This window comes from Mesocricetus auratus, unplaced genomic scaffold (genome assembly GCF_017639785.1).
Source record: "Mesocricetus auratus isolate SY011 unplaced genomic scaffold, BCM_Maur_2.0 Super-Scaffold_4256, whole genome shotgun sequence".
NCBI lineage: Eukaryota > Metazoa > Chordata > Mammalia > Rodentia > Cricetidae > Mesocricetus > Mesocricetus auratus.
In genome coordinates, this window is record NW_024429182.1 from 30,878,797 (window position 1) to 30,893,890 (window position 15,094).

The 15,094-nt window shown below is 41.5% G+C and overlaps 1 protein-coding gene across 2 annotated transcripts in view; it reads left to right on the forward strand.

Annotated features, from left to right (window-relative positions):
- The window catches only part of Ermp1 (endoplasmic reticulum metallopeptidase 1), a 39,279-nt gene that overhangs the window by 12,634 nt on the left and 11,551 nt on the right, over positions 1-15,094 (forward strand). For both annotated transcript variants that reach the window (XM_040745769.1, XM_040745780.1), the window contains exons 5-10: positions 381-527; positions 844-936; positions 2,498-2,710; positions 4,755-4,975; positions 10,596-10,770; positions 11,113-11,303. In XM_040745769.1, the coding sequence (XP_040601703.1) occupies positions 381-527; positions 844-936; positions 2,498-2,710; positions 4,755-4,975; positions 10,596-10,770; positions 11,113-11,303 (1,040 nt within the window). The remainder of the gene's footprint in view (positions 1-380; positions 528-843; positions 937-2,497; positions 2,711-4,754; positions 4,976-10,595; positions 10,771-11,112; positions 11,304-15,094) is intronic.

Genomic DNA, 15,094 nt, shown 5'->3' on the forward strand with positions numbered 1-15,094 from the left:
TAGTTGTACCACTGTCATAATTCTAGATCATTTAAAAAAAAGGTTTATTTATGTGTGTGCGCTCATGTTTGTGAATGTATATGCATGTCTCTGAAGGCGCCCAAAAAGGTCTGAAGAGGTCATAGGATCCCTTGGAGCTGGAGTTATAGGTGTTTGTGAGCCCTTTTACATGGGTGCTGGGAACTGAACTCTTGTCCTCATGACTGAGCAGCAAAAACTCTAACCACTGAACAATCTCTCCAGCTCCTAACATTTTCATCACTCCTAAAAGAATACTCATCAGTTAGCTGTCCATTTCATCTGTGTAGCCAACCACATGTGGCTATGTTGAACAGCGCTATCTGGCTAACCTTGTATTGTATTGTCTCATTTCATTTCAGGCCCTGAAAATCCATGGCTGGTCCAGGCTTATGTCTCAGCAGCTAAGCACCCATTTGCTTCCGTGGTGGCTCAGGAGGTTTTTCAGAGTGGAATCATTCCTTCTGATACCGACTTCCGGATCTACAGAGACTTTGGAAACATTCCAGGTGTTCTGTCAGTGGCCACAGACTATTGGGTCAAAAGCAAAGTTTACTTCTTGAGGATGCTGTATATGGAGCTTTATCTTCTAACTCACCAAAGCACAGTTCTTGATGCTATCCTTTAAAATCCCATAGTAACTGAAATGCTGCCTGCTGTAGGGTGGTGTTGTGGGAGATGGAGACAAATGTTCAGCGCTTCACCCCCAAAGATGCCAAGGGTCGTCAGGGTCTTTACTCCCACTCTTTGTTGTCTTGCATTTCTAACTCTTTTGGTGACTTCTGTAGCCCAAAGTAAGATCACTTTTTCCATTGTCTGTCTTAGGAATAGATTTAGCTTTTATTGAAAATGGATATATATATCACACCAAATATGACACAGCGGACAGAATTCTCATAGATTCCATTCAGAGAGCAGGTTGGTATTTAACAGGTTTGGCTTTTGACATACAGTGATAAAATATCTAGAAAGTGCGTGCTATAGTCTGTGTGATTGAGAGACTGTATGTGGTTGAATGAGTTAGATTTGGAGTTGGAAAGATGAGGGCTTAAATTTTAGTCTTTACTGTCTGACTTAGCAATTAAAAACTTAGAAATTGTCACTGAGGTCACGTAAAAAGGAGTGACTCAGGGCTGTGGTGGGGATGCTGATCACTGTGAGGACTGGAAGGGACAGCCCCAGGCTGGGAGGATTGTTGAATAGTAAAGAATGTAGCTAAAGTGAGAGCTATGAATTGGAGGTAGCATCAGGACATGGGTTTGTGGCGCCAGCTGAGAGTAGAGGATGATAACATGGGCCCATGATAGGGTGGTGAGGACAGATGCGGCCCTGACTTAGCACAGAGCATTGCAGTGCTTCCCAGAGAGCTAAAGACGTTAGGGAGGCAAACCTGAGCCTTGGAGAATTGTTAGGGATTTGGGCTATGGAAAGAAGATGAATTTTTAAGTTAGAGCACAGCACGGGAAGGAGGAAACACGGGGGTAGGGCATGGGAGTGGAAGGCTTCAGACTAGAATGGTGTATTTTCAGAAGTAGAAGACAAGGTTGAAATATATGGGGGAAGAAAATTGTAGATGATTTAGAAGCCATCAAGATCTGGTAGGAGGGTACTGCTTAACATGTGCAAGGATTGTAGGTATACATTTCCACACCTGGCTTACCTTTTAAGGTTTTTAATGTTTTTTTTAACTTTTTTGTTTTGTTTTGTTGAGATAGGATTTCTCTATGTAGCCCAGGATGGCCTTGAAGTTGTCACCTTTTTGCCCTCTGACTAAATGTGCTTTTTATTATTATTGGTTCTGGCTTGTTCCCCAAGTACAGGGGACCTAACCCTTGTGCATGCACTCCAGTCAAGCACTGTATCCCTGGTCCCAGAGCCACCTCTCCAGCCCCTTCTAGAAAACATTGTTTTCGTTTTATTTTTGTTTAAGAGAAGGACATTACTGTATAGCTCAGGCTAGCTTTGAACTTGCTGTGTAGCCTAGGCCGGCCTTGAATTCACAATCCTCCTGCCTTTGCCTCCCATTCCCAATAATTCTTAATATTCTGTAGCAACTTGTTCTGTGCTGATCAACTTCACGAGAAGCTTTGTTTCACCACAGGTTTTTGGTCTTTAGAATAGGCTCTCACATGGTTATAATGCATTCCACGAGGGAGGACAGGCTCTCACATGGTTATAATGTATTTCACAAGGGAGGCCTGAAGTGGAGCTTTGGGGTTGTACAGTTGATCTTAGGGAGTAGCTGTAGTAGAGGGTTGTAGTTGGAGCTTCTAAGTGGAGAGGAAGAAAAGCAAGAGCAGGGCCTTACCTAGGAAATTTGGTAAGAAAGGGGAGAGGGGCGAGTGGTAGGAAGGCGCCTGCTCACACTGCTCCCAGGCACTTCTGTTTCAGATGGTGCCTGATCTGTTTCTGCTTTACATGGTGTGTGTAAGTCACGATCCAATCGTTTACTAGATCGTCTTATCTTTCTTACTAAAAGGTGACAACATTTTAGCAGTTCTTAAATACCTAGCTACATCTGACATGCTGGCTTCTTCGTCTGAGTATCGACACGGAAACGTGGTTTTCTTTGATGTGTTCGGCCTGTTTGTCATTGCATATCCTTCTCGTGTTGGCACAATAATAAACTGCATGGCGGTTATGGCTGTTGTTCTGTACCTGGGGAAAAAACTGCTGCAGCCCAAACATAGGAGTAAGTATTTCCCTCTAAGGTGTGGATACTGAATGGGGGTGTGATTTCTGGAGAGATTTTAGCTATTGTTTTTATTTTTTCCCAGGAAGTACAGTATCTTAGGAGAATATTACTTTATATTTTTAGGAATTTGTAGATAAGTACTGAATTGATATGCTCGTTATAATTTCAGGTTGGTGAAGTCAACAGTTTTAGTACTCACCCTGAAACTGGTAAAGTTTGCCGATTTCTCTGCCTTAGCCAAACTAATGGAAGGCAGAGCCAAATAATGCCAAAGACCTGTTGTGCAGTGTAATACCCTGTGCCCTGCAGGGATCTGTGGGAAACTGTCTGTTGTCCACTCGACTCTCACAGTTGCTTAGTCTTTTGTTATGAGGTAAAATTACTAGTAATACTAAAACAGAACTTTAGTATTGTAGACGATGTAAAGAGAGGTGCTTTCGTATGTGCTTCTCCAAAAAAAAAGAAGCTGTTAGAATGATTTCCCTACTTATTTATAGCAAATTCTAATATTTCTTGAAATTCAGTAATATTCAACTCTATAACTTGTGTTAAAAGTTAAATTTACATACAACCAAAAAGAAAAAAAAGGTTTGTAGAAGTTGACTTTTCATTTTTTAAAAATATTTATGTATCTGTGTGTGTGTGTGTGTGTGTGTGTGTGTGTGGGCGGGCACACACAAGTGTGGAAGCCAGAGGACAGCTTGTGGAACTTGACTGTCTCCTTCCACCGTATGGGTTCTGGGGGTCACACTGAGCCGTCCTGCTGGCCCTATAGATTGATTGTTAGTGAAAAGTCCCATTGAGTCTTCTCCACGACAGGCCATCAGCACAGTCCAGAAGATAGATGCAGCACTTCTGGTCAAACTGTTCCCTCCAACCCAAATAATTTCTGCTTGAAATGTTTCATAGGCTAAATTGTTGTATGTTATGCAAGATAAGTATTTAGCAGCAGTTTAAATAATTCTTTACCACCAGTTATTTTCCCTGTCATTGTTTTCCAGTGTTAACATCTTTCAAAACATTTTTACATTTATTTATTCATCTATTTGTGTGTGTGTGTATGCATGTGTGGGGGTGGTAGTGTGCCACAGTGTATATGTGTGTTGTCAGTAGACAACTTGTGGGCTGCAGTTCTGTGGGGCCTGGGGCTTCAAGGATGTTAGGCTTGTGTAACATGAGTTCTAACAGGTCATAATAATAAAAACCCAGAGTCTGAAAGATCAGAGAAGTAAAGAAGCCAGACACAAGAGAGACTTCTTATCTCCACTGAATCCTCAAGCCAAATAGGTGATCCTGTTTCTAGGAACCCTCAGACTGAATGCCATGAGCTCCTGTCTCCTCCCACCTTAGATTCCTCTCTCCACCCAGCCGTATCACTCCCGTCTCCACCTACCTAGTGCTGGCATGTGACTCCCAAATACTGAGATTAAAGGTGTGAGCCACCACTGTTGGCTGTTTCTTTTAGACTGAATCAATCCTGTATAGCTCAGGGTGGCCTTGAACTCACAGAGATCTGCTTACCTTTGCTTCTGGAGTGCTGGGATTGAAGGTGTACACCACATTGCCTAGGATCTATGGATAACTAGTGTGGCTAGCTCCACACTTAGATCTTCAGGCAAGTTTTATTTGATCGATCATAAACATATATCATTACAGGCGCGTATGGCAAGTGTACTTGCCTGCTGAACCATCTTGCCAGCCCTATTTTCTTGTCTTTTAGCAAGAGTTTATATGGAACTTTGCTTTTTAAAGATCCTTGCTAATACAAAGCATCCCCAAAATGATGAAGATTACCATCTCTTTGCCTGGTAAGGAGGGTATCTGAATTGTTCCATGAGACACCTCTTAAGCATTTTTAATACAATGGGACTTTCACTGAGTTCATTGAATATCCTTTATTCTTATCCCATTAAGTTTTCTACACTATACTGCAATTACAGTAGTGAACTTTTTGTTTTAATATTTGCCCCTTTAGCACTACTAATTTTGTTATTGATTTGATGAAGATGGTGACATTAACTTTTTGTTTTCTCTTAATTAGATGCTGACTACACGAGAGACTTCTTGTGCGGACTTGCCATCACTTTCATTAGCTGGTTCACTAGCCTTGTTACAGTTCTTATTATAGCAGTGTTCGTCTCTCTTATTGGACAGTCTCTCTCATGGTACAACCACTTTTATGTTGCCGTTTGCCTGTATGGAACTGCAACAGTGGCTAAAATAATACTCATACATACCCTTGCAAAAAGATTTTATTATGTGGTAAGTGACTGATGTGTGCTTTCTTTTTGCTACTTTTAAGAATTGAAGACAAACAAGTGGAATTTATTGTGTATGGTCTTTCAGAGCTATTAGAAATTGTTCGGCATGGCTATAGAAAATGCTGCCAGTGTTAATTTCCTGGCATTTTCTTATTCTGAAAATTGGGATGTAGAATTTAAGTGAAGTTACAAAGCTGTATTTTTCCACAGCATTTAGAATGATGGTGGTAGTGAGACTTGCTTGCACGGCTCTCTGCCTCCACTGTTGTTTCTATAACTTATTTCTGTATGAATATCACTGTGCTCTCCTGGACTCTAAGGTTGATGATGGTGGCATTGCTGAACTCTCTGCTGCATTGTTTGTACTTAGGCAGTGTCTAACACAACTTGACACAGTGAGCACTTCTTTCCTAAAGTAGTGCATTTAAAATGTTCTCATTGGTTTCCCCTCCCTCTTTCCTAAAGTAGTGCATTTAAAATGTTCTCATTGGTTTCCCCTCCCTCTTTCCTAAAGTAGTGCATTTAAAATGTTCTCATTGGTTTCCCTTCCCTCTTTCTTTTATTTTTAAGATTATATTATTTCCCTTCTTTTTCCACCTTCTAATCCCTCCCATATACCCCTTCTTATTCTCTTTCAAATTCATGACCTCTATTTTCATTAGTTGTTACACGCATGTATGTATAAGTATATGTATATATCTATATGTTCATATTTCATATGCCTTTTTTAGTTTATATAGTTTTCCTCATGCATGTTTTTAGAGTTGGCCATTTGGTATTGGGTAACCAATCCTTAAAAGACTGTCTTTCTCCCACTCTCAGCATTCCTTCGTTGCCTGTCTTTCTTTGTGTAGGGTTGAAGCCTTGTGCAGCTCATTTAGACAGTCATGTTGGTGAGACCTTATCAATGTAGGGTCTGATATTACTAGGAGACAGTCTCATAGCAAACTCCCTGATCTTCTGATTCTTACCATCTTTGTCCCCCACATCTGCAATGTTCCCTGAGCCTTAGGTTCTAAAGCTGTTTGTAAATGTAGCTATTGGGACTGGATTCCACAATTTTACATTTTGATTGGTTATGGTTTTCTGTAATGGTCTCCATCTGTTGCAAAGTTTCCTTGATGCAGGGTGAGGACTAAACTTATATGTGGGTCTAAGGACATTTAGAAAGTAGTTAGGCATTAAGAAGCCCTATGTAGTTGTCTAGGTTTCAGAACCAGGCATGATTTCCCTCTGAGTAGGTCTTAAGTCCAAAAGAGAGCTTGGTTCCCACCAAGATGTGTGCGTCACTGTTGCATCCTGAGCGTTTTCTTGCCATGCTGGTCATTATAGCTTCATAGCTGGGTAGGTAGGACTATTAGTTGTTCCCTTTGGAAGCTTACATGCTGCCTTCTTGTACCCCAGGGAGGATGCATTCAGGTGAGTTCCACCTTACAGGCCTGTGGGTCCTGTGTCTGTACATGGTGTCTTGAGCAATAGGGACTTACCTTCTACCTGTGAGGGGCAGCCAAGGGCAATAACAGTAGCCTATAATGTTTTGGCACACTCTTGGGTAACTCTGACCAAAAACGTTTAAAAGAGGGCTTCTTAAGCCTGGTGTTAGGATTTTTGTTAGATGGCCTTTGGCTCTTGGAGGGAACATTCTCAGCCCATGTGAGAAAATTTCACTTAAACTATATATTTGTACACATCACAGTATGACTCTGTAACTGTTTCAGACGTCCTTAGTTGTTTTACCCTTCTGCCACCTCCTTCTAGATCTATCTCCTTCCCCATCTCTCACTAGAGTAACCCTTTCCCATTTCCCTGATCAGATTACTTGTACCCTGGTATTCCCCTTCATATTGTTCCTACACCCTCACCCCATATATCCTAGTAATGGTTCTTTCTTACTCTGCTGGATTCTGCAATTAAAGTTCATACTCACATTGGAAGATTTGGATCTAGGAACTCTTAAATGTATTAGATGCAAGTTTTGGCAAAAATGTGTCTGTTATCAAGATTAAAGACACATTATTAGAGCCAGGTGGTAGTGGCGCATACCTTTAATCCCAACACTATCGAGAAGCAGAGGCAGGCAGATCTCTGAGAGTTCAAGGCCAGCCTGGTCTATAGAGTTCTAGGACTTCCAGGGGTACACAGAGAAACCTTGTCTTGACCTCCTCACCCTCACCCCCCCAAAAATCCCAACTGTAGATAGAAGTTTCCGTCCAGCCCTGTCCTGCAGCTGTTCAGTCCCAAATAAACACACAGAGGCTTATATTAACTATAAACTGTCTGGCCTATTGCTCAGGCTTATTACTAACAAGCTCTTACAACTTAAATTAACCCATAATTCTTATCTATGTTTAGCCACGTGGCTTGGTACCTTTTCTCAGTAAGGCATTCTCATCTTGCTTCCTCTGTGTCTGGCTGGAGACTCTATCTCTCCCTTTCCTCTTCCCAGAATTCTCCTAGTCTGGTAGCCCTGCCTATACTTCCTTCTTGGCTATTGGTCAGTCAGCATTTTATTAAATCAATATGAGTGATAGATCTTTACAATGAACAAAAGCATTATCACACATCACCCCAACATATATGATACTCTCATATCATTATAATTTCAACTGTGTAAAAATGAGGGATTTTGGTTATGAAGTAATAGACCAAAAGCGAACTACAGTGAGAAAGTTATAATTTCTAATGTAACTGAGGGAAATCTTAGTACTTTATTTTCAGGACAGTCAATGGACACCCCCACTGCCCCCCAGTTTGTCAGTTTGTTCTGACACGGGTTAAGATGGATGCCTGAAAGACTATCATCTAGCACCCTCTCACTAGATGTCTTTGTTATCTGCCATTTAGTGTGAAAAGATGTGAGGAACCCTTCCATGTTAGCATACCCTATTGAGGAAAGACGTTAGCCATCGGCTGTGGCTCAGATCATACTTTTCTCAGAGTGGCTTCGTGTCCCATGCCTGTTCTCAGCATGGTTCTCTCTGTAAATCAGAATGCGGTTGAGTAGTGTTGGTTGGGTAGTTGTGGGGCAGAAATGGTAAGCAGAATCCACTTGCTCTCTCCCACGTGCTGCTGAAGGCACAGTGGGAGAGAAGTGTGCGCAGTGTGCTTTACTTTGTCAGAGCTGGGGATGGAGCCATGTATGTGTGTGGTGTGCATACATGTGTGTCGGTCAGGACACACTCGCGTTCCTCTTCAACTGTGATCGACTTCCCCCCTTCCCATGGAAGTTTTTAGATTGTTCTCTCCTCAGAAGTGCAGACTCTCTGCTCTGTTTGCTTTCTGCCAGCACCAGCCAGGCCTTTGCAGTGCCCTGCCCTCCTCATTCTTTCTTGTGTTCCTTTTGTTGTTCTCTGGAGGTTTTTCTTCTCATAAGGGCCATGTCATGTAAGTCTGTGTTTAGTATCATTCTTCTTTGCAGATTTCAAAGACTCATAAATCATACCAAAGCCAGTTTGTCTCGTCATCTCCAAAATGGGTTCTGTATCCAAATCAAAAATGTTATCTGGTATGGTTTTGTGTATTTTGTCTAGCATTCCCCAAATTTCTGCCTTTGGTACTCGCGTCTTCCCAGGGTGAAGGGCATCAGTGATCATTTGTTTCCCCTGAGGCATCTTAGTCATGAGCTTCCCTGTCTGGATTGTTAACTGTAATTCTTGATGGCTGCAGGCCTGGAACAGTCAAGGAGCAAAGGAGCACCTTGTGGTTTAGACAAGAATCTCACTGGCCTGGGCCTTGCTTATTAGGGCTAGGTTGCCTGGCTGATTCTCAGGGACCTACCTGCATTTCTCTGCCTACCCAAGCTGGGATTACCAATGAGTACATTGTACCCAGCTAATTTATGTGGGCTCTGGGATTGGAATATAGGTCTCCATCCTTTCAGATTAAGCACTTTACTGTTTCCTTCTTTTTTGCTTTTACTTTTGAGACAGGGTCTCACTAAATTTCCTCAGGCTGGCCCCGAACTCACACTGTATCCCAGGTGAGTCTTGAACGTCTGCTCCTTCTGCCCAGCTTCCTGGGTAGCTGGGATTGTAGGCTGTACCACCAGCCTGCCTCACTGTTTTAGAGACTCTTTTAGCTGAGTGCTCGTGAGAATGTGATGTCTTTCTTTGTGCTCAGCTTCATTTGTAAGATGTAAGAACTATAGTGATTCTTGTACTTTGTACATGTGAAGTAGTGCTTTGAGAATGCAGGGGGAGGGGCATGGGTTTTGCATTGAGACTTCATTCGTGAAGGTGGTGACATTTGCATGGCGCTTTAGAAGCGTGAGTGCCTGATAGAGAACAGGTTGGTGATAGTTAAAAGTGGGAATGTGCAAGACACATTTGGGCCATAGTCAAAGAAACAGTCTAGTGTGGTAAAGACAAAGGAATAAAAAACCATAGCACACAAAAGGTGGGTTAGCATGAAAACCTATTCCTTGCTGGATAGAGTTGAGTGGTTTTGTGATTTAGTAAAAACAAACAAACAAACAAACAAACAAGAAAAGTCTGGCAACTATTTTGGAAAAGGATAGCATAAGGGAGGGATGGAAATAGATTTGAAGACCAGTGTTCCATTTGTTTAGCTCTGGCATTTACTGTAAAACATGCTTAATAGTTTCAGTGTTCCTTACTAAGCTCTTTGAGTGCATTCAGTTTCAGACAGAATTACTGCTGCGGTTACTATTTTGAATATTTTGAGGTAGAGCCTCACTGTGTTCCCAGATTGGGTAAAACTCTTGTTCTGTAGCCCAGGCCAGCTTCAAACTTCAGGGTGTCTGACTCAGCTTCTGGAGTGCTGGGACAACAGGGGTACATCACCCATATAGCCTTCAGGCTGAGGTCTGAAAATTATTTTCTTTTAAGACCATGCCTCTTAATACCGGGTTGGACATATAAATATCTAACTACCCAAACCTGTTTGCTAGTGAACTTTAAAGTGTGGTCCCTTAAGACATAAATGAGAATGAGAGAAAAAGAAGCTTAAAGGCCAGCCATTCTCTCTTTAGTGTCTATGCGCTGTAATTATAATTAGAGGTTTACATTTATGGAATCACTTTGGCATCTGTTATAAAATTTGAAGTTCCGTAGGCAGCTTTCATCTCAAATAGTATAAGAGGCCCTTGGACTTCATGTCTTCCTTTAAAAGGAGCGTCAAATGTGTAAGACAGTGTCAAGAGTAGAAACGTGTCAAAGTGGCAAAGATGATGAAGTAGCATAGGAAGATAGGAAAACCAAGCCACACATCCACCATGGCCACTGCTGTGAAGGGTGGGTGGTTTGGTATGTGCTTTGTGATGCTGTAGCAGCTGGTAATGTCCTTCATGAACCGCTAGATTGCTTGTAACAGTGTTCGGAAGTTGCAGAAACAGAAAAGGAATATGGGATGGATGTTTTTAGGAATCTCTGTATTGTGGAACATTTCCTTATGACAGAAAGAGCAGTGTTGCTCCTGCCTTCTTTATCTTGTCCTGTGTAGCAGCTGCAGGAGCCACACCTGGCAGGAGTAGCAGTGTGAGTGTTCCCTCATCAATTTGAAGGGTTGCCCATGCTGGAAATTATGCATTTGGCCTTGAAGAAATTGTAATAGAAGAACTTTATGAATGACTGTGAACAAGATTGCATTTCTCTTTCTTTCAGAATGTCAGCAACCAGTACCTGGGAGAAGTGTTTTTTGACACCTCATTGTTTGTGCATTGTGCTTTTCTTGTTGTTCTCACTTACCAAGGATTTTGCTCTGCATTCACAAGTGCTATCTGGGTAGCATTTCCGTTGTTCACAAAGCTTTTCGTGTACAAGGACTTCAAGAAACATGGTAGGGTCATTTTGTTTTTTGATAAAAATGGGATCAATTATATATTTAACCAATTGGCTTTCCAAAATACTTTATTTTTTATGTCATACAAATATCGTGTACTGTATGCCCCATCCCATTCTCGTTTCTGAACATATGCCATTATATTACTTTAATATTGTTGTATTTTATCCTCCCTGATGAAAATGCCTGATTGCATTAGATCACAGGTACCAAAGGGGCTAGAGTGACATCTGATTCCATTTCTGTCAGGTGTCAAAAGCAGGTGAGCACTGTGAAAGGAGCCCAGCCCTGCATCTTATCATGGACTCTTACAGGCTTGTTTTCTTTCTTTTCCCCTAGGTGCCCAAGGAAGATTTATTGCTCTTTACCTTTTGGGGATGTTTATCCCATATCTTTATGGACTGTATCTCATCTGGGCTGTATTTGAGATGTTTACTCCCATCCTTGGAAGAAGCGGTTCGGAAATCCCTCCTGATGTTGTGCTAGCCTCCATTTTGGCTGTCTGTGTGATGATTCTCTCCTCCTATTTTGTAAGGGAAAATGGGTTTTGTTTGTTTTTATTTTTTATATATGTGATGACTTTAGCTGTACTGGATTCTGTGAATTTATGTTGCTTATACTTTATTAAGAAAAAAATTAAACAAAAGATAGGATCAGTGTTTGTACATTGTGGGTTCAGAAACAAGAGGATCTGTGAGCTCCAGACCAACCAGGCTACATAGTGAGGCCCCATCTTATTGTTGCTGTTCTAATGTTTGTTTTTTTAAATATATATATATAAACATATGTATATACACACACACAGGGAGGGAGGGAGGGAGGGAGGGAGGGAGGAGGAGAGAGAGAGAGAGAGCACTTTCCATATATATCCTAGCATGGTGAGGCCCTGTCTTAATGTGTATATATATATATATCCCCACTCTCTCTCTCCACACACACACACACACACACACACACACATACACACACGCACACACACACACACACACACACACACACACACACACATATATGGAGAGAGAATGGGGATAGAAAGAGACTTCCATGTATATCTTAGCAGATATGGATGTGCAGAATTATACTGTGTGGACTGTGAGATGTTGTGTCCCTGAACTTGTACAATACTCCCTATGAGCATGTTTTGAAGATGGTAGTTAAAAGGCCAATGTTAATACAGAGTAGTTTCAGTAATGTTTTTTATGTGTGCCATTGAGGCATTTTCAGTATCATTTTACTCCTTCATTGCTGTCATGTCAAAATTCATGAATTTTGCCTCTCGGGGTGACACCCATACATGCTTATCAGTCTCTATGAGTGTACTGCCCAGGTATGCAATCTTGGCTTCTTTTCTCATGGAACTCCTTAATGGAAATAAAAGATGGTTGATTAGTATGGACTAGGACTAGTTCTTTGGTAAGATGTCTACAGCGGATGCTGAGCCTCTCTAGGGACAGCAGCTGTTTAGTGCTTTTTCAGTTGCAATTCCTAAGGAGTACTTACTGAGCACCTATAAGGTGCCTTGAGATCTGAGGCTAGGGAACCAAGTGGAGACAGGGACTGCAGTTCCTGACTGCTTAGTTGTTCCTGGGCCATGGTGAGCTTTTTCATACCTGCAGTGAAGGGAGTTCCTTGTGGAACTTAAGTTCTCAAGACCTAGCAAGGTCAGGGGGATGCCACAGTCATAGTCTACACCATCCACAGAATTTCCCTAGCTACCAGGAAAGCTCTGCATTTACTAAAGTCATTCTTCGGCACACTGCTTGCTATTGACTATACTAGTATTACAAGAAACCTGACTTCTCAACTGCTTGCCTTTAAGATACAGATTAAAGGCTGAGACAGTAGCTCACTGATGCATGAGGCCCTAGGCTCAGTTCCCCAACACGGAAATGGCCCCTCCTCCCAACAAACAAAAAACCTACAGGGTAATGATTAGCTCTTACTGGTATTTACAGAGGTGAATGGAATCCTAATGTTTGTTGTTTACTTGTAGTTTTATTATTAACCCTTCAACCTTGTATTTCTGTATTTGTTAAGTTTTCTTGTTGAATATCACTGTGGCAGAACACCTGGTAAAAATAACTTAAGAAAGGAAAAAATTATTCTGGCTCATGGTTGCTGAGGGGACTGTCCATCATGGTGGGGAAGGCACAGTGGCAGTCTAGATGAGATTGTGACAAGAAGCCAGGGATAACAGACCCAAGACCTATTTTCTCCACTTAGACCTTGCCCGTTTAATTGCTAGTTTCCCCAAATAGCACCTCCCAACTTGAAGGAAACATTTCCCGTTCAAACCGTAATAATAGATTTGCTGTTGTGAGGATTACAAGAGTTAGAGGCCCGGGCATGGAGACACATAATGGTAGTCCTGGCACTTGGGAGGCTGAGGCAGGAAGATCATGAGTTTGAAGTCAACCTTGACTACAAATTGAGACCCTGTCCTAAAAAACAAAATGCAACCATAAAGGAGAGAGTAGAGTTCTGTCCTCTGTAAATTGGAGTATGATCTAAAGGTAGTTAGAATTATGAATCAGGTTTTCATTGTACTTACTCTATAGAGCAGTGCTTATCAACTTTCCTAATGTTGTGACCTTTTAATACAGTTCTTCATGTTGTGGTGACCCCCAACCTTAAAATTATTTTGTTGCTACCTCATAACTACAACTTTGCTACTGTTATGAATCATAATGCAAATCTGATGGTCTAAGGTGACCCCTGTGAACGGGTTGTTCCACCCCCAGGTTGAGAACCACTGTTCTGGATGGTTGGAACTTGTGGTGCTTATAAAGGTGATGCAGGTGTAGGCCATTTGAATCCTATCCCATGATCATGTGGAAGGGCGAATAAGGAACCTGTGAAACTGGAGATTAGGAAAGTCCTCCCGTCATGGCTTTCTTAGAAGCCAGAAGAAGGAGATTAAAGTGTTACCATAAAGTATTATTAGGAAGGTTTTTAGAGAGAATACCTCTTGAAATATTAAAAAAATTCAGGTGAGCATGTTGGAATGTACCTAAGTCTAAGGCCAGGCTGGTCTACATTGTGAGTTATAGGTTAGGTTAGGACAAGGCTGTGTGGTAAGAACCTGTCTCAAAACCACCATTCTTCCCCTAAAACAAAAACCTTATACCCTTTTCATTACGATGTGAAAACAGTGCTGTTACTCTTAGTTGTTGTAAGGCATCTTTCTCTGTTTTCTTATTTATGTGTCACAGTGTTGAAGACAGTGGCTTCCTAACTGAATAAATGTTGCTCCTTGGGTAATAGAACACTGAACCATAATCTTTACTTCAGAGAAGCTTTTTAGTTATTGAGGCTTTTAAAAATTATGTTTTAGAAAACAATTACATTCTTGTTAAGTGGTAAGTTACCATATTCCCTAGAGTTATTCTTTGTTGGGTACCATGGTTGTATCCGATTGGCTGAGAGCTGAAATGGGCTTGATGATAAGCATGGGGTAACAGCCCTGTCATAGTTCACACAGGCTACTCTGGGATCCCTTATATATGCCCCTTTTTTCTTTTCATGTGTATTATGTACACATATGTGGGTAAATGGCATTCTGAGGGCACAGAATGGCATCAAGTACCTTCCCCTACCAGGCCCTGCCTTATGTCCCTGAGAGAATAACTCTCACTGACCTGGAAACTTGCTTATCAGCTACGCTGGCCAAACTGTGAGTTCCCAGGATCTGCCTGTGTCCGCCCCCCAGTGCTGGGGCATGAGTAGTCATGCCTGGCTTTTTACATGGGTGCAGGGGGTTAAAACTCAAGTCCTCATGTGTGCACAGCGAGTGCTCTTACCCACTGAGCTATCTTCCCAGATCCACTCATTAATTTTGGTGTTTTGACACAAGGTCTCACATGGGCCAGGGTAGCCTTAAACTTTCTTACAATAACCTTGAACTTGTGATCCTCCTGCCTTCACTTACCAAGTGCTGGGATTACAGGACTGTGCTACCACACTTAGATTCTTCAGTTGATTCTGTACTCATTTAAGAACTTAAAAGTGATATGAGATACAACATTTAAGGCAATACAACTGTAAAGGTACTTAATTATGGAATCTAAGCATACTGTCTCTTTATGGCCACTCCGTCATCTTCATTCTGTGAGTCTATTCATTTATAACCTTTTAGAAGATGAGTCTTACAATTTGAAGATGAGAGAACTTCAATAGAAAGTGGTAGCTTCAAGTGGATTTTAGGACAGCTTTGGCATAGGTAGGCTTGAGAGTGCCAGAACTATAGCACTATAGCAAGCATGAAAAAATAAAATAAATACACACATATATGTGATTAAAAAATATTTTCTCTCCAATTCTA